At 38.5% G+C, this 21,459-nt stretch overlaps 1 protein-coding gene across 3 annotated transcripts in view; it reads left to right on the top strand.

Moving 5' to 3' along the window:
* Nucleotides 1-21,459, top strand: part of RUNDC3B (RUN domain containing 3B) — a 33,285-nt gene that overhangs the window by 1,274 nt on the left and 10,552 nt on the right. For 2 of the 3 annotated variants that reach the window (XM_048511239.1, XM_048511237.1), the window contains exons 2-8: nt 2,813-2,928; nt 3,904-4,037; nt 5,536-5,621; nt 6,819-6,908; nt 7,520-7,600; nt 9,055-9,223; nt 10,612-10,769. In XM_048511239.1, the coding sequence (XP_048367196.1) occupies nt 2,813-2,928; nt 3,904-4,037; nt 5,536-5,621; nt 6,819-6,908; nt 7,520-7,600; nt 9,055-9,223; nt 10,612-10,769 (834 nt within the window). The remainder of the gene's footprint in view (nt 1-2,812; nt 2,929-3,903; nt 4,038-5,535; nt 5,622-6,818; nt 6,909-7,519; nt 7,601-9,054; nt 9,224-10,611; nt 10,770-21,459) is intronic. The other variant, XM_048511238.1, reaches the window with a different exon arrangement.

The raw sequence follows: 21,459 nt of genomic DNA, 5'->3' as shown, positions 1-21,459 counted from the left end.
CGACAGCTCTTATTTTAAGAATTTGTCAGCATTATTGAATGTAATCTGTTACTCATAATGCTAGTCTGGAAGTGCAAAGAACTTGGCCACTTTAGCAAAACTGACTCTAGTATATAATACACTTTTGGCATGAAATTATAACGCTTATTTCTAATAATATATGCCCCATCTTTCAAAAAACAAAACTATTTGGAATCATCCTACATAGATGGGACATGGTTGCAAATGCTTTAACTGAGAACCACATCACATGTTTAAAAACAAACTTCAACAAAAAATAATGTGTGACAGTGTCAACCATGTAGGCACCTTGTGAATTGATTATGGCTGAATATTAGTCTTTAGGCTTAGTCTCCATATGAGACATATCTCAATGAATTTTCTTAATGCAGGCAGGTTGGGGGAATTTTGGAAAGTATGGTGGTTATGGTAGAAAGGGATAGCAGAATATGAAGTACCATTGTTAGAATTCTCAAATTGCATCATTTAAAAAATTGCCATTAATTCATCTCTGCACTTCAGAAACAGAACAGGTAATGCTTTAGGAACATGCACGATGCAGTAATATTTTGACTGGTTTGTCTTTAATTCAGTTCTTTATTTTAGGGACAGGGCATGATAATGGTTTAGGAACATGCATTATTTCCTGATTTATCTTTTATGCCAAACAACTTTAAACGGGTTTTGTGTGTAAATCAGAATGAGAGTAAGTAAAAGAATGTTCTGGGTAACTTGAAGAACCACGGTGTCGGTACTGTGAATTTCACAGGGCAATCATATGCCCCACAGAATTCAGCTACTATCATTTTCCTGTTCAGTTCTCTGTATCTACTTTGTCTTTGCCACTTTGTATTCATGTTAATTGGTTTGTGTAAATATGCCATATACTTTTAAGTTAACATCTAAAATGGTGTTAGAAGATTACACACACAATTGGCTCAAAAACTAAAATTTAAAAATTTACATCATAGATCTAATTCTCACATTCTGTTACCTGATTATGATTAATGAGTCTTCTTATACAACACTTTAATTAAGCCAGATAACACTTTAATTAAGCCCTTGCTTGGTGGCAAATAAAAATGGCACCCAAACGACAAAGCAAATAACACTACTGCTGCACATGAGAGCTCACTTCAGCCTGAAACGTGTACATGCATAGTAGTCACAACTACCCATTATTTTGTCTGGTTAGAGGGAAACAGTGTAGTGCTGTGTTTGCTGTATCTGCTGACTTGTAACTGTGAGTGAGAAAGAAAAAGAGAAGGGGTTTGGTTCTTTAGCTCATATTGGGTAAATGTAGCAGTTTATTAGGCATAATGGCTGTCATAGACATAGACCAAAGGTTGTATCTAGTGGCTTTGAACATATGGTTTGATACAATTATATTATTCATGTATAGGAAGTAAAATCCTAGAATATTTGAAAAGAACGTGTGATTTAGCTGGTGAAGTCAGAACAGACCATTGAACAACAACAGACAACATGTTAAGCATTTTGTTACTGTTTCCTTGTCAGTGGATTGAAAGTAGCAAGTGTCATGTAAGACAACACTGATTTTAAAAAAGAGTAAGGATCTGGGAAAGCATATTAATTGTCCTAATGTCAGCTACCTTTGAGACTGCTTCAGAAACTCCAACTGATCCAGAATGTAGTGGCGGGGGTTCTTACGGGGACCCTGTGGCAGGCACATATTGAACCAGTGCGCTGTCAGCTGTCATGGCTCTATGTGGAATACTGAATCAGGTTCAAGGTTTTGGTCCTTAAAAGTCCTTAACAATCTGGAACCTTCGTATCTGCTGGACCACCTGTCCCTGTATACCCCCCAAATAGCAGTTCACTGGTCAGAAGACAATTTACTGGTGGTCCCTGGCCCAAAAATCATCTGGCTGTCCTGAACCACAGCCTTCTCTGCTCTGACTTGTCTTGTCTTTCAAGTGAGAACCAGGCCCTGCAGGATGTGATGCAGTTCTGCAAGGACCTACAAGACTGTGATGTTCTCCTAGGCCTGTAGCTGAGGACAGCAAACATGTTCATTCTTCTGACCTCCCTCCTCTTTCCCTCCTTCCTTTTTTTGTTTCCTATTATTGTATTATTGTTTTTCATTTTATTAGTAGTTCCTTTTCCTTCTGGTTGGCTTCTCTTGTTATATTTGGTACCATTGAGTTTTATAAATAGGGGTTTTAATGCTGTGTATATACATATACACAGTACGTAGCACATAACTGGGGGTAAAGAATAGTCGAGGAAAGCACAACAACAGCTTGCCTATGAAATCACTGCTTGCAGTGGTACCCCAGGGTCAAACACGACTGAAGGAGAAACTTTACCTTTACCTTTGAAAGTTGGATAAATGGAATGGAATGATTAATATCTGTATGTCTTTTAGAAGACCGCCAAGCATAGATAACTTTGTACTGTGTTTAAAGGTATGATAATTAGTTGGCCAAGTATGTGAACCCTATGAAGGAGATGACTAACTAGTGATGGTGCATATAGTTAGCTACTGGGGAAATAGGATGCTAACTAGAAAAAAGAATATTGATCTGATCCAGCAGAGCTCTTATTACGTTCTGAAAAATTGTAAATATTTTATTTCCATGCATAACTTATACTCTGACAGCATGTAAGTTGTAATTAAACACTTTTCTATATTCAAATAATACTGAATTTTAATTTATCTGAACGATTTAAAGTGGGTTCTAAATTTCAGTGGAGAAATTTATTTTAATGTCAAGACTTGACTTTCCTTAAAATATTATGTGGTACTGAATGAGCAGATCTAAATAAAATATATTTTTTTCTGTTCCAGGTTTTCTGTCAAGACACTGATTGATCGTTCCTGTTTTGAAACTATTGATGATTCTTCCCCAGAATTTAACAATTTTGCAGCTATTCTGGAACAAATTCTAAGTCATCGCCTCAAAGGTATATAAGCTGCACTTTTATTAGTTTTGGGATCACAGGCTTCCCTTACAAAAGCCGCTGAGGTGTGCACTTGCAAAATTATAAATTTAGTTCTGTATTATAATTGTAGAAAGGTCATGATTATTATTTTCATTAAATTTATCATATTGAAATTTTCCTTTCCCATTCACGTCAGGTCAGTTGTCTGCCCATTATTTCCTTTGTGGGGAAGATGGCAGATTTTGTGAAGCAGCTATTTTTTACCAAATGGCACCAAACTTTCAGTGAAGCTAGTCCTCTCTCTCTCTCCTAAAGACCCCCCCCCCTTTCAGTTAAGTTGGACAAGTGGGTCCAATTTTAGGCCCCCTAAGAAGATAATGGAAAACATTTTATTGGGTTGGTAGTATCTGATTGTAAACTGGTGGAAGCCATGATAGCTAAACTGGGAAAAACCAGTGTGGCCAAAGAACTGCTTCTTGTACATTGACAGGAGTCGGTCCTCCTTCTGCTGAGAAGACAGAGCCTGCTTGAATATCTTCTTCTGAATAGATTTTTTCCAGAATAGAGCCAGCATGGTGTAGCGGTTAAGAGCAGGTGGACCAGTGGTTCTCAACCTTCCTAATGCCGCGACCCTTTAATACAGTTCCTCATGTTGTAGTGACCCCCAGCCCTAACATTTATCCAGTTTACAGATGGAGAACACTGATGCAGAGAGTCTTAGGCGACCCCTGTGCTGAGAAACACCTGCAGGGGTAGCATTGTGTATTGCTGTCCTACAGTTGTGTGCCATTACAGAATGGGGTCTCTTTCAGACAGAGCGCATCAGCAAGTTTTAGACTGTGTTGTTCCTTGGCTTTCAAGTTGTCATTGATGTTAAACTTTGCCATTTGCCTTAAAAGTAACCCTCTCCCAACGCAAGAGATGTATTCTTGACTCACATAAAATATGTATCAGTTTTAATAATTTCTTTCTCTTTTTCCCTGACAACTGGTTTAGGTCAGATCTCCTGGTTTGGCTATGAAAGTCCTCGTAGCTTTTGGGATTATATTAAGGTGGCTTGCCGTAAAGTTTCACACAACTGCATCTGTAGCATTGAGAATATGGAAAATGTTAGTTCTTCAAGAGCTAAGGTCAGAAAATTCTGCTCATGTACAGATAATGCTTCACTTGCTGTTGAAATAAAACGGCTATGAAATAAAACGGCCATGATAGTGTTGATCAATGCAAGCAACATCTATCTGTAATTACTGTCTTAGACTGTGAGACCTATTGACAGTATTTCTCTAACAGTTCTGGTAAACTTGAAACTTCACACTCTAGTTTAAATAAAAGATGTTATGTGGATTGTATTTTGGAATATAACTGCATTCAGTTTTTATTCCACTTGCTGTGGTGAACTATAGAAATATGACTTGTATACTACATTATTATTTTGGCAATATCCTGTAGATTTGATATTGTTACTGAAATGCTGTATTGTTTGCTTCAATTCCTAAAGAATAAGATATACAGTAGCAGGTGAAAACCTCTGTTGAGCTAGTTGTGGTGGGTTTTCCGGGCTGTGGCTGTGGTTTGGTGGATCTTGTTACAGTGTGTAACAGACTTCCCTCTGTGATACACCTCTGAAGATGCCAGCCACAGATGCAGGCGAAACATTAGGAACACGATCCACCAGACCACGACCACACAGCCCGGAAAACCCACCACAACCAGTTGAATCCGGCCGTGAAAGCCTTAGACAATCTGTTGAGCTAGTTGCTGGTAGTTCTGACGTATTTAACATGTTTAGTTATACAGGATTATTTGTCTAAAAGTAGTTTGACATCATTTGAAAATTTGCACGTGGACATTGGAATAAATTATTCAACTTATCAGAAATGTTGCAGAATATCAGTGTTTGAACTCAGAAATGTAGCAGATACTTTGCTTATACATATTACTAATCATAATCATCATAATCATACTTCTCAAAAGTGCTGAAAAGGGGATGAGTAATATCCATCAAAATAAAAGGATTCATAGGTTTTGCTCCAACATAGTGACATAAGTTTGTGTGACTAAGATGTGAGGATTGTTTTTGTATAATAAGGTGTACATATGTCATGTGTAGATACAGTGGAACCTCGGTTTTCGCTGCTAATCCGTCCGGCAACGGGCGGAGAAATGACATACTCCGAGGTACGCTGTTTGTGCATGTGCAATGCAAACAGCTCACCGGAGATATTCAAAAGTCGCCTCGGAAGCTGATGGAAGCCGAGGTGACTGCCAATCTCTGAGGTGACCAAACGACCAGGGGTGACCGGCGAAGACCGAAACTGTTGATCTCCAAGGGCAACGAAGACCGAGGTTTGACTGTATGTGTAAAATGTATTGCAATATGATATTGGGGAGAGGGGAGTCTGGATATGTGCATATATGAAATGCTGGTTGTAATGTTGCCATATGTGGGAATTGATTATGTATTGGAATTCTGATCATAATCGAGTGCTCAGCTGCTGTCCAGCTTGGCCCATATTCCCCTTTCTGCAGTCATTGTATGTCACCACTTACATATCAACTTGAACATTTAAAGTTCTGAAAACAGTTCAGTCTTAAAATGTGTAATTGATTCTATCTCATTTTTTTCAGGGGAGAGCTTGGATTAGGGTAGCACTCATGGAAAAACACTTGTCTGAATATATATCCACAGCTTTGAGAGACTTCAAAACAATCAGGTATTTATATCCTTTGTTAATAAAATATTAAAGTGGACCTCAAAACTCTTCAGTATAATTCTCTTGCTACTTATTCAAATATTGGGCTTGATTCATCAATTGAATTCTAGTAAGTGCCAGTTAAGACAACTTTCATTCGAGTATCACTTTGTATGCGGAATATCCCAATGAAAATCTGTTACTGTTACAACATGGCATACGAGGGAACCCAAGCACAAACTATGTATGCTGGTTGAGTGACTGCATTGAATCAATCATACAGAACTGCAACCTAGGCCCTTGTCTTGATTTCAAAAACAAACAAATCTGGATATTCAGTTTGGACTCCTACTGAGCAAATAACTGTAAATTCAATGTTGACAATATCAGACCTGATCATTGTTGTCCGTTTCTTGCTAACACCCACACTTTTTTTGCCATCAAGTCACAGCTGACTTATGGCAACCTCTGGTGGGGTTTTCAAAGCAAGAGCCATTCAGAGGTGGTTTGCTTCTGTGTCACAACCGTATTCCTGGGAGGTCTTGCATCCAAATACTTACCTGGCTCGACCCTGCTTCAACTTCTGAAATCTGATGATGAGATCAGACTAGTGTGAGCTATCCAGGTCAGGGCACACCCAGGTTAAACTATTGTAGTATGCACTGTGTGGGGCTGCCTTTAAAGACTGTCTGGAAACTTCATGTGAGGTTCTGGGATTTTAGGAGAGACAGATACTTCAGCTGCTTCTCTGGTTTCCAGGGATGGCTCAAATCATTCTACCTCCACAATTACGTGCCTTATTTTATGTATGTATTTGTTTATTTATTACCTGCCTTATTTTATGTATTTATTTATTTTATGTACTGTACATTTATTTCCCGCCCAAATGCCTTGGCCTATCTCATCTCACATCACCCCAGCTACAAAGGCATCAGCACAGAAGGGCAGATTGTCCTACCGTGTCAACCCTGTAGGAACCAAGGTATCTTCAGATGCAGGAATTATGTAGTCTGTTCTGGAACCAGGCAACAGTGGTATGAGTGGGGAGAACATCTGTTCCAGTTCCACAAGTGGCAACAAGGGTGGTAGCTTTTTTCAGTGCCACCCTGATGGATCTAAGGTAGACTCCAGAGCCAGCACCTTTGCTTAGCTTTAATAACTTGCATAATAAGAGTGACTGAATGCAGTTGTTTGAATTTAAAATGATTGTTTTTTTAGAAGATTCTATGAAGATGGAGCAATTGTAATGGGAGAAGAAGCAAACATGCTTGCTGGTATGCTACTGGGCCTCAATGCTATTGATTTCAGGTATCCCTTTTTATTAATGTGGATTTAAGTCCCAATTTTCCTTTGTGAAGGATTAATCTAGGAACAGGGAAAATAATCTGTCTGTTGATTATAATTCATAAAGATCATATTAAAGAATGTTGAAGGGGCAGAGATCCTCCCATACTTGACTGGCAGCCACCCAATAGGACAGGTGGCTCTTGATGATTGCGCTTCTTGCGAGATGCACAAATCACAGTCCACTTTTAAGACTGATTGGGTAGGAAGCCTGTGGCAATCTACTCTATGAGGGGAACTATTAAAAGGAAGGGAAATTGAGACTGAATAAAAAAAACCTGGCTGGATCTGGCCCCTTATCTCTTCAACCAGTGCTGCTTTGCTCTTTTTCTCTTGTCAATTATTTAGTACAGCCTAAGTCAGGGGTCTGCAACCTGTGGTTCTCCAGATGTTCATGGACTACAATAAAAAATTGAATTCTATCTTGGGGCATACATATCAATATGTTTAAAGGCATATTACAAAAACAAACTTTTTCTTGGAAGTAAAATAGTTGGGAATTGCATTTCAGTAGTCTAGATTCTAATCTGTTCTTTTAACTACTGAAAACTGTTACTGATTTCTTGCATTGTCAGCTTCTGTCTTAAAGGAGAAGGCCTGGATGGTAATTATCCAGCTGTGATAGACTATACACCCTACCTGAAATTCACCCAAAGGTAATTTTTTCATCTGGAAACTTCATCTTGGGGTCACACTTCAGTGTCATAGCTGATTAGCTGTCCCTATGTTTATCGTTTTGAAGTAGGTTTCCTGCTCTAATGCTTCCATAATGATCAGTTGAATGTGCTTCTTTTATTTTGTCTTTGGGCTTTGTGAGCTGTAAATACATCTATCAGGGAATTCTAGACAGCACTGAAACTTGTCTCTTTATAGCCTATTGTTATGCCTGTTTACATATTTTGACATTTGGTGAACCTGTGAGAAAGGCCAGCTTCTTTTGAATGGCAATGGAATCCAACTACAGTTACTTTCCATCAGAAAGGTAGCATGACAGCTTTTAAGCAGGCTCCTGGTGAAAGCCTAAGGAACTAGGAGGAATCTGCTTTGGAGTAACTCCTTTTATAGATGTAAATATTTCTGGTAATCTCTGTGGTGGTAGTGCAGAACTGGACACTGAGGATATGGAAAGACTCCACAGCCATTTAAAAAGATCAGACATTGGAAAATGTATATTTAGAGTACATTTAGATAAGACCATCATTTGTTTGATCTAATGAACCTCTGAAGTTTTGAGTACATACAGTTCAGTGCTGCTGCTTCTCCTTATGCTTAATTTATAGATTCACAATTTGCAACATGCTGAAGGTTAACCATGTGTAATGTTTTCTTTCTTGAACATCAACAAGGCTTTTTGTTTCAGATATATATTGTTAACAAAGTAATTTTTATTGTATAAAGGCATCACTCACAGTAAAAATCAAAATGCTGTTTGCTGCCTTTAATGGTGTTCTGAAGACTTGCTGCCTCAGCAGTGGCTTAAAAGTCCGTGCTGTATGTAAGTGCTCAAAATTGCGAACATCTCTGTCCAGTTAAAGGCTTTTAGGATGGGAGAGACTTCTGCTTGAGGCCATGGATCACTGTTATTGAGTGTTGATTGTATTGTGTTGGCTTGTATTCAGACATCTTGGCAAATTTACTGATAACTAGTGTACTGGACAAATACCCAAATACATTCTCCCTAGCTTATTGCCTGTGGTTGTCTCTACCTTATGTCACATGGTGATTGTAAGGGCAAAATGAAGGAAAGGGCAGGTAAATTGTCCTGAGCTCTTTGAAGGAATGGAAGGATAAAATGTGATAGGCTGATATGCCTTGTCATTCCTAATGATGGGGTCAGACCTGCTCTGTTTTTTTCATTAGCTATATGGCCCCTTCTGTGTTTTGATTCAAAATTAAGCAATGTTGAATTCAGAGTGCCTTCCTTTTACAAAGCAGAGAACACAGTTGGTTCCTCTTCGCCATGTCTGCAGCATGGTGGTTAGTGTGTCTATGAATGGACAGATGTTGTAATTGTATTAATGATTATCTGTCAAAGAACAGATGCATTTGGTTTCTAAAACAGCTAAATTCTATAGCAGGTTGTTTTTAGCTTTAAAATTTTGTCCCTCAGTTCTGACAGCATCAGTAGTGATGAAGAAGAACTAAGAACACTGGGCAGTACCGGCAGCGAAAGCAGCACCCCAGAAAATATTGGTCCTCTGTTTTTCTTAGATGAAAACAGCTGGTACAATAAATGCAGAAGAGTTGAACAGAAATATCAACTTACGTTGGAGCAGAAGGTACAAATGGCTGAAAATGTGTGGTCTTTGACATGCACTAATTTCAAAAGAAAACTTAATACATTTGATTTTAGAGATTTCATGATTTCATTTATCTGCAAAATACATACCCTGCCTTCCTGCCTCATCCAGCCTACCAAGGTGGTAAACAGATTGAAAATGTACATAATAAAAACAAGCCTTAAAAACTATTTTCCCCCACCCCCCGCAATATAATTTAAATCAAGGTAAAATGCACGCATAAAAACAATAATATAACATAGGAAGGGGAAGTAACTGAGGAATACCAAGTGAAAAAAATCTTTACCCATTGGTGGAAGACAACAGCAGAAGGAGGTAGATGAGTTTCCCTGGGGAGAAAGTTCTGGGGTTTGGAATTACAACCAAATGAGCCCTCTACTTGGTTATTACCTGCCTGATCTCACGAAGTGGGGGCATCTGAAGCAGGGCTTTGGAAGACGACTGTACTGGTTGGATGGGTTTGTAATAGAGTAGGTGGTTCTTCAGGTATGCTGGTTCCAATAAAGATAGGGCTCTGCATGTCAACAGTAGCACTTTGAATTATGCCCAGAAGCAAATTGGCAGCCAGTGCGGATGGCCAAGACTGGTGTGATCTACATCTCACAACATCCTCATTAGCATTTTGTACCACCTAAGGTTTCTGAGAATTTTTAAAGGGCAGTGCCTTGTAGAGTGCATTGCAATCATCCAATTTGGGTATGCACCACAATGGCCAGAATTTTTGTGCCCAGGAAAGACTGTAGCTGGCTAACTACTTGAAGCTGGTAAAAGTTACTCCTGGCCACATCCACCACCTGCTTATCTAGCAGGAGGTCTGGATCCAAGAACAATGTTTCTTCAATGGGAGTGCAGCCTCATCCAGAATGAGTGACCCCTTAAGTCTTGGATAACACTTTCTGGGACAGTGTTCAGCTAGGGGGAAAAGTACAGTGGCACCACCTCTGTGCTAGCATGTCTTGTGCTGATGTATCATTATAAGTAGTCCTCTAACAAAGGCTTTGCTAGCCTCCCATATAGTTACGTCAGAGATCTCATCTCTTGAGTTCACACTAAAGACAAATCTGCATGTCCCCAAAGCATTAAAGCTACTCCTTTTTTTTGCCAGTAGGTCATAGCTGACCAATAGTGGCTCCGTAGGGTTTTCAAGGCAAGAGACGTTCAGAGGTGATTTGTCGTTGCCTGCTTCTGCATCATGACTCTGGTATTTCTTGGTGGTGTCCCATCCAAATACTTATCAGGGCCAACAAAATTGAGCAAGCTCATTGCGACACTTTTTGCAAAGCAAATGAGAAATCTATTAATGTTAAAATCTTTGCTTGACTTTCAAGTTTGATAGTACCATAAAGAAAATATGTATGTGTTTTCAGGGTTATTTGGAAGAGCTAGTACGTCTTAGAGAGGCCAAGCTGGCTGAATCCATCACACAAAACAAGCTATTACATCAGAAAATAGAAGCTATTGACGTTGCCCATAAAATGGAAAAAGAACAGCTTGAATACATCATAGTGGAACTACAAGATCAGCTGTAAGTTATATGCAAAGCAAAAGTTTTACTAGAGAAATAATATTGTGGAGTTTTTTTTCCTGTATAAAGAACAGTTTGAATATTGAAGAAATTTTAATCTAGTTTAGCCGCCAAATGTAAAATCCTGTTTGAGATAAACATTCTTGCAGCAAATATAAAATTATTTTGAATGTGTGTTACCTTTTAAACTGACATATAATTAACAGAACAATTTGTTAATGTTAAAAAAATAGTATGTGCTATGTTTCAGTATGGAAAGAAATATTATTGGACTGAACCAATTGACTCTTTAAAAAAGCATAGTAAAACATTATTCTTATATATGATGACCTATGCTGCAAAGGCATTTCTCTGAATAAATTCTGCTAAATGTATATGTTTTAAATGTGTGTACATCCATATGTTTTAAATATATGTTTTAAGTGCACTCATAATGCATATAATTGCAATTTTATCTTTATGTGAAGGGCAGTGCATAGCCAGAGCAGAAGTATAAAGAAGTGTTTGGAGGGAAGGGAAAGGCATTTTGTAATATGGATATTAGAAGCCCTGCTAGAAATCTCCTAAATACAGAATCCTTCTGGACCTATTTACAAGGGAGGTTGCGGTGACTTGCACAAGTACTAAGCAGGCTTTACTAATCAGATATATTGGATATCACATCCTGGGAGAAAACATCCTGGGGAAATTTTTTTCCACATCCTGGGAAAACAGTTGGGAACCAAACTGGCACAAACCTATGAGCAAGAGCCTTTTGTGGCATACATTCTTCTGATGCAACAGCCTATGTTACTATGTGCAAATCTGCAAACTTTTGAGTAAATACTATCAGTTTGATTTTTAATATGGGTCTTCCATTCAATATGGGTCTTCCATTTTAATATGGGTCTTCCATTCAAGATGGTGACTGGTGCAGACATCCTGAGATCTTGCTCCTTTTAATTTGTTTTTTAATCTGATAAATTTTCTTCCCTGGGAAGCAAGAGACAGTCAGGAGGGTTCCCTTATATGAGGAGAACATTGTAAACAAATCATTGTTTGTTTTTTATCTCCTGAGCTTTAGTGGAATTTTAATTGAACAGTATGAAGATCTGATTGTTTCCAGTCTGAAGATAATTGACTGGACGCTATCAGCTTGTAGTAAGGCAGTTTATACTGAACTCTGCAATTTGAATTAAGGACACCAAGAGTTACTGCTGCATTGCAGCCATAGCTTTCTAAGGAGGCGAAGAGAATAGGAGGAAGGAGGAGCTGGGCTGGGCTGGGCTGGCAGTTCCCTCTCCTGTTACGCTGCAGGAGGACCACGAAGGAGAAGAACATAGTTGCTGAAGTAATCATAAAGCTGAGGAACAGCGGGTAGTTGGAAGTGCCTATGTGAGCCAGATGTGTTATTCTCTCCATCAGCAGAACAAAATTTGAGAGTTTTTTTAGCTTTTACAAACTGTGCCTACAATGTTCCAGTCTTAATCCTCTATTCAGTAATATCTGCACCAGTTGAAGGTCCTCTGAGTGATGTCCTGCCCTTTGATTATTTATTTATTAGATTGTTATACTGGCTTCCAGGGAGTCTGAAAAGTACTGGTTGCTCAAGGGACCCACTGTAGGAATTTACCATTCTGGCAGCAGAAACAGTGGATAGGATCTTTGGTTAGCTATCTGTGGTAGTATCCAAGCTTGATCATCTTATCCATTTAGCAATGGAACTTATAACTAATATTTGCAGCTGAGATATTTTGACATGTTGTGCCTGCTGAGGGATGTTCTGCAGTTGAACAGTGGAGTCGAATGGATTTTAATACTTCATCTACATTCAGGATAAATACTCTAATCAGCTAGTTTTGCAGCCTCATAGGATATGCCTGATTATCTATTGATTCAGTGGACACATCCCTGATTAGAATTCCAAATCTTGGGCCAAGTACCACTTGAGAACACTTTTTGGTAGCAGAATTCATCCTGGGACCTTAGTACAGTTACGCTTCTTAATAACTCCTTATTGACATTTCAACCATTCCACTATTACTTATTTTTCCATCTAAGAATTTTTTATATGTGAGTTTTGTTATGTTATTATCTCCACTATTTAGATTGGAAACTTCACACCTTCTAACTCTGAAACAAGAGATAAGTACCGAAGGGGTGCCTCAAAGTTATGTTGTACACCGCCCAGAGCCCCTGGGGATGGGGCGGGATAAAAATTTAAATAATAAATAAATAAATAAAAAATAGTGCTTTGCACCATAATCTAAATTGCTCCCATGCAGCCTAACCCCAAACATTTTCTTGATAGTAGTAACTCAGAGGAGATTCTAATACAGTCCTTATCAGCTTTTCGTGCTACTGATAAACAGGTTATATTCAGGTTTTGCTGATCCAAGGTCGTCTTATTGGATCCCTTCTCTTTAATAATGTTCATATCCTGCCCAAAGTCTAAATTGGAACACAGAGAATTTTTAAGACAGATTGATTTTTTTAAATGATTTGCCTTTTCATTGTCCCAGTTCTCATTATATTTTAGATGAATATCTAAATGCCACAATTTGTTCAGGACTATCTGATCTTATGGGGCCTGTCAATGATGAAATCACTGACCAGGCAGTTCTTTTAGACTGAATGCCACATTTATAGTGACATTCCAGATTGCTAGAATTATTATCCCTTCATCAGCTGCATAGTACTAGGTTCAGTATCTAAGGAGTCACATATTCAGTTCTTTCTTCTTGAGGTACAAGCACAATTTATGAAATTGTGCCATCTTTGTGCTTGATTCTTACATACTGTTCTAAGTTCAGTAGTAAGCTAGATGAAAGTAATCACTGCCCCCCTTTTTAAAATAATTTTATTGTATCATTTGAATATTACATTTTATATTAATGCTTTTCTTCATTCGTTTTCAAACAATACATTTTCCCCTTTTTCCCCCTCCCCCCTATATTTTTTCATAGTTTTATCAAACAAACAGCAGTAAGTTCATTCTTTGTAATCTTTTCTCCCATTTCTCCTCATTGACTCCAGCTTCTTTCATCCAGCCTGCGTATATGGTCCATATCTTCAAAATTTCGCCCTGTTTATCTTGCCACAGTTTATTCTTTGTTATTATTTCAAAAATGTCCAGTGTCACTTGTTCCCAGATGTATTCCAACCATTTCTGGATTGTCCATTTTTTCTTTTCTTTCCAGCCTAAAGCTATTGTTGAATGTGCTGCTTTGATCATTATTTTATACATATAGCTATATTTTTTATCTACCCTTCTACCCTCCATTACACCAGTGAACATTAAATCATTATTTATCCCAATATTAATCTTCACCAGTTTCTCGATATATAACATTACGGTTGTCCAAAATTTTTTCACTTCTATGTAATCACTGCCCCTAAGCTAAATGATTGACTGAGGATTGTAGCTCAGCATGTGTTCCATTAGGATCTCCGCTTGGTGCAAGTGGGGACCAGGGTTTAAACAAAGGAACTTTTGAGTGTCATCATTTAAAACAATTGAGAAATAACTCTGATGCCATTACCTGCTTTGAGGCCATAATTCAATTCCTTAAACCCCTGTTTGTTAACAATAAACTCTTTAAAATAACCTCATCTTCATGTCAAGGTTGTTTCACCAAGAATGTTGGACTGCTAGGAAATAATAGAGGTTTCACTGGCAAAAATATGGAAAAGCTCCAAACTACCTCATGCAGTTATGATCAGCTTATTAAAAAAATGTCTTAATGAAGAAATTCCGCTATGCAAACCTTCAGCAGCCAGAGTTAAGCTTAGCTGTTCAAAGTAAGAAAGTCTGGGTTCTGGGAACCAAAGTCATTAGTCTAGATAGATCTATTTTCTGGTTGGGATGCTGGACTATTTTAATTGTACAGTGAAGGTGTGTATGTATTTTAAAATGTGTTTTTAAGAGTTTTTTACATCATTCTTGATCTACATCATTTTTGTCATAGTTATGCATGTCCTTTTGTGTGTCATAACTGTAATGACCTTTGGCCTTATACAATAGATGTTACGTTATGCTATGATTTTTAGTATTTTTAGTATTTAAGTATATCAAGGACTCTTGATATACTTAAATATGAACCAAAATTTGGTCCTTGTAACATCTAGAAATATGATTATGCAGTAACTCAGATTCTTCTCCTGTTTCTGACTGATTCTTATTTCTCCATGTAGCAAAATTAGCTAGATTCCAGAACTGCGCTAGCTAGAAATGGAGATTAAAACATTATACAATAACAATATCCCTCATATCTTGAGGGATAGTAGAAGGTACAGAAAGCTCAAGAAGGAGGCACTCATTAAAAGTTTAATATTTGAATATTTAAACAGAATTAGATATGAAGGAAACCCTTCATGCGTACATTCCAACCACTTGCTTCGCTGCTTGGGTTCTGGATGAATGTTTTCTGTGTCACAGGGAAAAACTACTTAGGGAGCCTACAGGGAGAATAGGTGCAAGAAAGAGAAGGGTAAGTATTCATCAGTCCTAATACTTCTGTCCCTCAGAGCTCATTAGCAAAAACGACAATAAGCAATAAGATGCAGAACCATAGCAAGGAAACATTTAGAAATGTCTCAAAACAGTGATAAAATAAAAATATCTGGCTAAATACCATGACATATCAACTTAATTGCTAAGGCAATTTGTTGTTCTTTTTAAATGCTAGATTAAATGGCTTAACTTAGTTAGAGATCAGTGAAAATTCATAAAAGTCAGGCCAGGGCAGTTTGTTTACAATAATAGTGCAAAACTGGGGTTGATACTCTCTTGGACTGTTCCTCTTTTACTGGCTTGGAAATGAATACTTGACCATTCCCAGATCCATTCTTTTAATTGACAACATTTGTGAATAAGGAATTCAAAATTTTGAACAGGAGCTCACTTCGATTTAAATGTGAAGTTCCTCTTACTGGACCAAACTTGCTGTGTGGCTTTGTTGATATCAGCAACTGCATCCATAATTAATCGTGGGTTTTTTCAGAATAATGATTGAGGTCAGTTCCCCTTCTCAGTCAGCCTTGTCTCTAATATTAATGATGCTTTTGACTGTATGTGTATTGTTATCTTTTCACTTGATATTTCATAAGTGTAGATGTAGCAGTGGTTTTGTCAAGAATTCAATTAATGTGTCTATAAATTTCCTGCAAATTTTAGGTGTATGGCTTCTGAAAATTTCTCCTTTATGTGGGAATTGTTTCATCTGATGACTAGCATTGCTGTCACATCAGCTCATACCTCTTCTATTTTAGCCAGTGGTGGGATGCAGCAGGTTTGCTCCACTTCAGCAGAACCAGTTGTTCAAATGGTGCTTGTAAACCAACCAGTTGTTAAATGATTTGAATCCCACCACTGCCTACACCTGTCCTTTCAACAAAGAAGCACACACACTGGCAGTTAAGCCATCTTTAAAATGTCTGAAATATATGCCCCAAACAGTAACGCCACCTGTGACTTCAAAGATGTTTACAACATTGACAGCTAACTAAAATGTTTGTGTTAAAATATTTCAGCATTATAAAATGACTGGTTTGGTTGGATACTTCTAATTTCTTTTAAAATAATGTCTGATAAAGTTTGATAAAATTTGTTGTAATAATTCTTAATCCTTGATCTCTGACAATACAGTATGGGTTGCAGGATTAATCCTTCATTGTGGAGGATGCCTCAAACAGATATTTAGGGGTTTTTTAGGGAGCGGGAGATTAAAATGCAGCAGAATTTGTTTTGTCAGTGTATTTTAATTTTTTGAGAATTCTAATAAGAAAACTAAGCTGCATTCCTACTCATGCCTTCAAAACAAGATGCATAAACTACAGTTGGATTTTTAAATAAACATGCATATGACTGTGCTGAGAGTGACTTGAATTAGTTGCCCTAGAATGATGGTAAATTAAAACCTCTATTTTCTGAGGAGGCTGTTCTCTGTTGTTGGGATTTCTGTTGTTGGGATTTCTTTCTTTTTCAAAACTTATTTTAAAAGAAATTAGAAGAAAACATTATTACATAGAGTGACACACGTTGCTTACCTAAATCTATCAACATCTTAAACTTTTATCATTTAGCTTCTTGTTGTTCCAGACCTTGAGCTATTCAGTCCCAAAAAAGATTCCATTTCTTTCTATATTCTGTAGTTGACTTGCGTATCAGAGATGTCAACTTGGCTGTAGTTGCATGTTATGTTAGTCTATTCATTTTGTAAGATCCAGAGATTGTTCTGGTTTCCGTTTTGCTACAAATGCAATTCTAGCTTCTGTAACCATATACTTAAATTACTCATTATATAGACTCTTTGTACATTAATTTGCAGAATACTTAACAGCATACTTTTTAGGCCTAATACAAACTTAACTTTCATTATTTTTTAAATTTCATTATGAATCTTAATTCAATATTTTCATGTTTCTTACATGTCCACAACATTTGAAAAAGTTGCATCTGTATTTTGACATTTCTAACATTTTCCAATATAATTCTTATTAACTTTAGCAATATTTTTAGGTGTAAGATACCATTTAAATTTTTATAGCAATTTCCTCTTAACATTTGGCCTTCAGTAAATTTAATTTCTTTAGTCCAAAGACTCTCCCATTGATTCATATTGATTCATACAGACTGAGCATGGGGAGGATGTTAGCTCTAGATTTATAATGTTGTCTCCACGCCTTAGGTGGGGGAAGGGGAAGGAGAAGGGGGGCTGTCATCTGGTCGAAGCCCACCTACCCTGGGGGAGGGGAGGGAGGAGGCCTGCAGCTGGTAAGGATGAATAAAGGTTAAAGGAATTCCAGTAATCTGTAGAAGATATTGTGTGCTTCTAAGAATCTTGCAGTATAAACTTTCCTATGATGAATAATCTTAAAGCCATTTTGAAGAAAATCACTGTCATATTTGCTTTGCGTTTAGTATATTCCCTGTAAGAAGAGGGTCAGGATCAAAAGATTGAAAGGGCAAAAGTAATTCTAACATCAAAGATTAAAAGAAACCACACTGATAACTTCTGACAGATTGACCACTAGATTATGCTAGGTAAGGTAACATTTCCAGTGGCAAATTGCACATGTTAGCAAGATATGCGAATTGGTCATGTAAGAAGAACCAGTCAGTTACCATTCTACTAACTGGCTGGATGTTTTGAACTAACAGCCCAATCCGGGGGGTGAGGGGGTGTGGTGTGGGCCCACGCCAGCAGATTTGTTCTCCCTGGGGCACCTACCCTCCTCTGGTGGAGAGGCAAAACCCACAGCATTGGCGCAACGGGGATGTACTGGAGGTGACGTGATTCCATTCAGCCCAATGGAGGGCTTTCAGGCGACTGGGGTGTTCTTTTCTTTTTGGCTGCACCACTGTGCCACCTGAAAGCCCTTTGGGAGTCTCTAGATTGGGCTGCCTGAAAATGCACGTTTTTCTTGAGAAAATAACCTGTGGCTGGGTAGTATGAACTTCAGTGAACAATTGCTGGGAATAGCTGTATCTGATGCTAATGGTCATTGTCAAACTCGTTTGCATGGCAGTAACTGGATTTGAAGTGCCTGAGGATTTCATGAACAGAGGATAACATTCTGTAATTGAAACAGATGCTTAGCAACAGTTGCAGCTTGCTGTCAGTGATTAGAAAAATGCTTCATTCATACTTTTGTGTTTCATGATGAGACCGAATGATGAATGAGATAGGACAAATAGATGGAAGCCAATATAATGAAAACTACTTTCCATTTTGATCTTGACTACAACATGGTGGTTTAAAATTCACTGCTTATTACTGCAAATGTCCTGAATTTTTAAAATCCCTCTGGCTTACCTCCTTTGTTCTTCACAGTGGGTCACTAAACGCCATGACATTTGGATTGGTTCTGGCTTCCATTTCTATCTGCCTGAGGTTTTAAAATGAAATATGGATATGAGTCAGTGTGATGAAGAGATTTGAAACACGATGGAATTTAAAATTAAATGTGATTACATGAGTCGTTACTTGATAGGACAGCTCTTTACAAGATCTAATTCTAAGAAAACCGCCAGAGCTTAATGTTCAAAAATGTGCTCTCTACATAAGTAATATGAATCACAGTTCAGGGTGCAGGTATAGATCCCTATATTTTGGTAGTGGGAAGTTCTGTCAAGAGACAGCTGACTTAAGGCGACCCTGTAGAGTTTTCAAGGAAAGGGACATTCGCAGTTCGTTTGCCATTGGCTTCCGCCTTCTGAGAGAACTGTAACCGGCTCATGATCACACAGCAGGTGTCATGTGAAAGAGTGGGGAATCGAACCCAGTTCAGCTGCTCTTAACCACTACATCACGCTGTCTCTTCCTCATATTTTAACATCTTCATAAACCCGGCCCACTCGGGCAGCATCCACTGAAAGTGGCCCACAAGCACAAGAAACGTTGTTGTTGAATGTAGGTATTGCCAGGAATTTGCTGGACGCTGTTGCTCTGCTGTTGCTCTTTAGCAAGGGAACATCCTTTGCAACCATGTCCACAGTGTGTGTGTTTGGAAGTCAACCCTTTTGGCTGGAGTGAAATGTATTTCCAATTGCTGTGGAAATACCATAGTCTTAATTGGTGAAGTAATCAGCAGAATCAAATTCAGCAAATGCTTCTGTCAGTGATAGGTACGTGCTTCGTGAAATTAAACAAAATATTCAGTATGTTAAATCAACAGTGACTGTGTCAAACTATCTGTTGCATGTCATCAAATAACTACACTTTTAACAGTGCAGTGCAGTGCAGTGCATTTTATTTCTTTAAAATAGCAGAGAACTGAATGTTAAAGTTGCTTTCTGTAAGTGGTATTTAGATACACATACAGAAAACACTCTATCTGATGTTTTATATTTCTAACAAATTCAACTTTTGACTAACTGCTGCTTCTTTGAGCATCTGTTCCCTGAAGCTGATTTTTCACAGAAGTTTTTTTAGAAAAGACACTTTGCAGTGTTACTGTAATTTGTGCCCATTGATATTTATGTATTTATTTGAATTTATATCCCCATTGGGGCTCAGGGCGGGTTACAATATAAAAATATTAATTCTGTGCAAGATTTTATTGCTGGCCAAGGAAGGGTGATCAGCTGGTAGCCCCCCAGATAAAATTCACAGGACGCCAACATTTTTGTGCTGTTTACTGATTGTAGGCTAAGGAAGCAGAGACAGCATAGGGGGCAGATCCATGCCCTGGGCAGCATGCTTGTTGAACCCAACACCTGCCTTCCTCCTGCCTCAGTGCTAGAGGAACCAGGAGCAGCAAGTCAAAGGGAGCGATCTGGGTTATGGCCCCTAAATCGACCTTACCTTGCTGCCAGGTGGCATGCAGCAATGAGGCTCAATCCAGCCCCTACACCCCTTGCAAGAACCCCCTCTGATGGGGGGGCAAGCATGCAGACTCTGACCCCCACTTAAAGGAATCAGCCCCTATGTGCAATGTGCCTAGCTATGACAGAATAACACACTAATAAAGCCAAACCAGTAACAATAAAACAATGCTAAACTTTGTACAAGGAGGGCAGATGGGAAGAGCTGAGGAGCACGGAGCCAAGAGTCTGCAGCCCAGCTTGTCTGGCTGTTTTAAAAGACGTGTGTCCCAGCTCTGCTCATCAACCACATCACTCACCTGTGCTGACAGGTTTCTAACGGCCTGACCTGTGGACCGCACATGGCTGGTGGCATTCAGCCCTCCCCCCCCCCCCAGGGCAACAACGGCAGTGCAGGTAAGTCTTGTGACTTTTATTTATGAATTTCTTTCCTCTGGTCTGAAGTCTCCATAAAGATAAGGTCACATATTCCTTTCTAAGAACTTTGTCTATCTTTTCTCTGTATCCCTTATATAACTGAGAAATCACATATTTAGGGGAGGGGCCAGTGACTCAGTAGTAGAGGCTCAGGTAGTAGATGATATGAAAGATTTCAGTCTGAGATCCTGGAGAGGTACTGCCACTCTGAGCAGATAATATTGATCTTGCTAAGACCAGTGATTTGATTCGGTATAAGGCTGCTTCATATGCATTAAGAGTCTCCCCACCGTCTCTCATTCTATCCTGTGGAAAAATAATGACAGCAGTAATATAGGCTCCGTTGGTAGTGAACTGTGATGCTGACTTCTGAGAAGAGCACAGTGGAAAAGCTCTTCCTAGAAATGTCACAGTACAGTGACATTTAGAAAAGGTTATATTTAATTTTTTTCATGCAGTGAGTATAGCTGGGTCTGTATGCTTGGTTAATTGTGATAGTTAATATTGCTCCAAAGATTGAAGCTATTATGTTGATTTTAGGCTTTCTGTTACTTTCTCACACCATCTACTTGGCAAGCAGCTGAACCAATTTCAAACTCGATATTCACCGGAAACAGTTGTTCTTGTTTTTCTTTTCATAATGGAGCCAGCTAAACTCCTGGGTATTTCTGTAGACAAACCTGAGCTCAGATGTTTTCTTAGACTTCCATTGCCATGAAGATAGCTTTGCACACCCCATCCCTGATTATGCACTTTCTCTTTTGCTATGCTATCATTTATTTGCTTCTCTTTGCTGTTCAGGGTGTGTTAGATATAGCAGAGGTGCTGTTGATGCTGTCACTGATCTCCTGCTTAGCTTTTCATTAGCCAGGTGAAATGTAAGTTTATAACTCGATTCCCAATGAGGCTATCGTCACATTGTTTTTCTTGTGTAGGCCTACAGGGAAAGTGTTTGTTGCTTCAATG

This window comes from Sphaerodactylus townsendi, linkage group LG11 (assembly GCF_021028975.2).
Source record: "Sphaerodactylus townsendi isolate TG3544 linkage group LG11, MPM_Stown_v2.3, whole genome shotgun sequence".
Classification (NCBI taxonomy): Eukaryota; Metazoa; Chordata; class Lepidosauria; order Squamata; family Sphaerodactylidae; genus Sphaerodactylus; species Sphaerodactylus townsendi.
The sequence above is the reverse complement of the archived record's forward strand: the minus strand, read 5'-3'. Positions and strand labels throughout refer to the sequence as shown.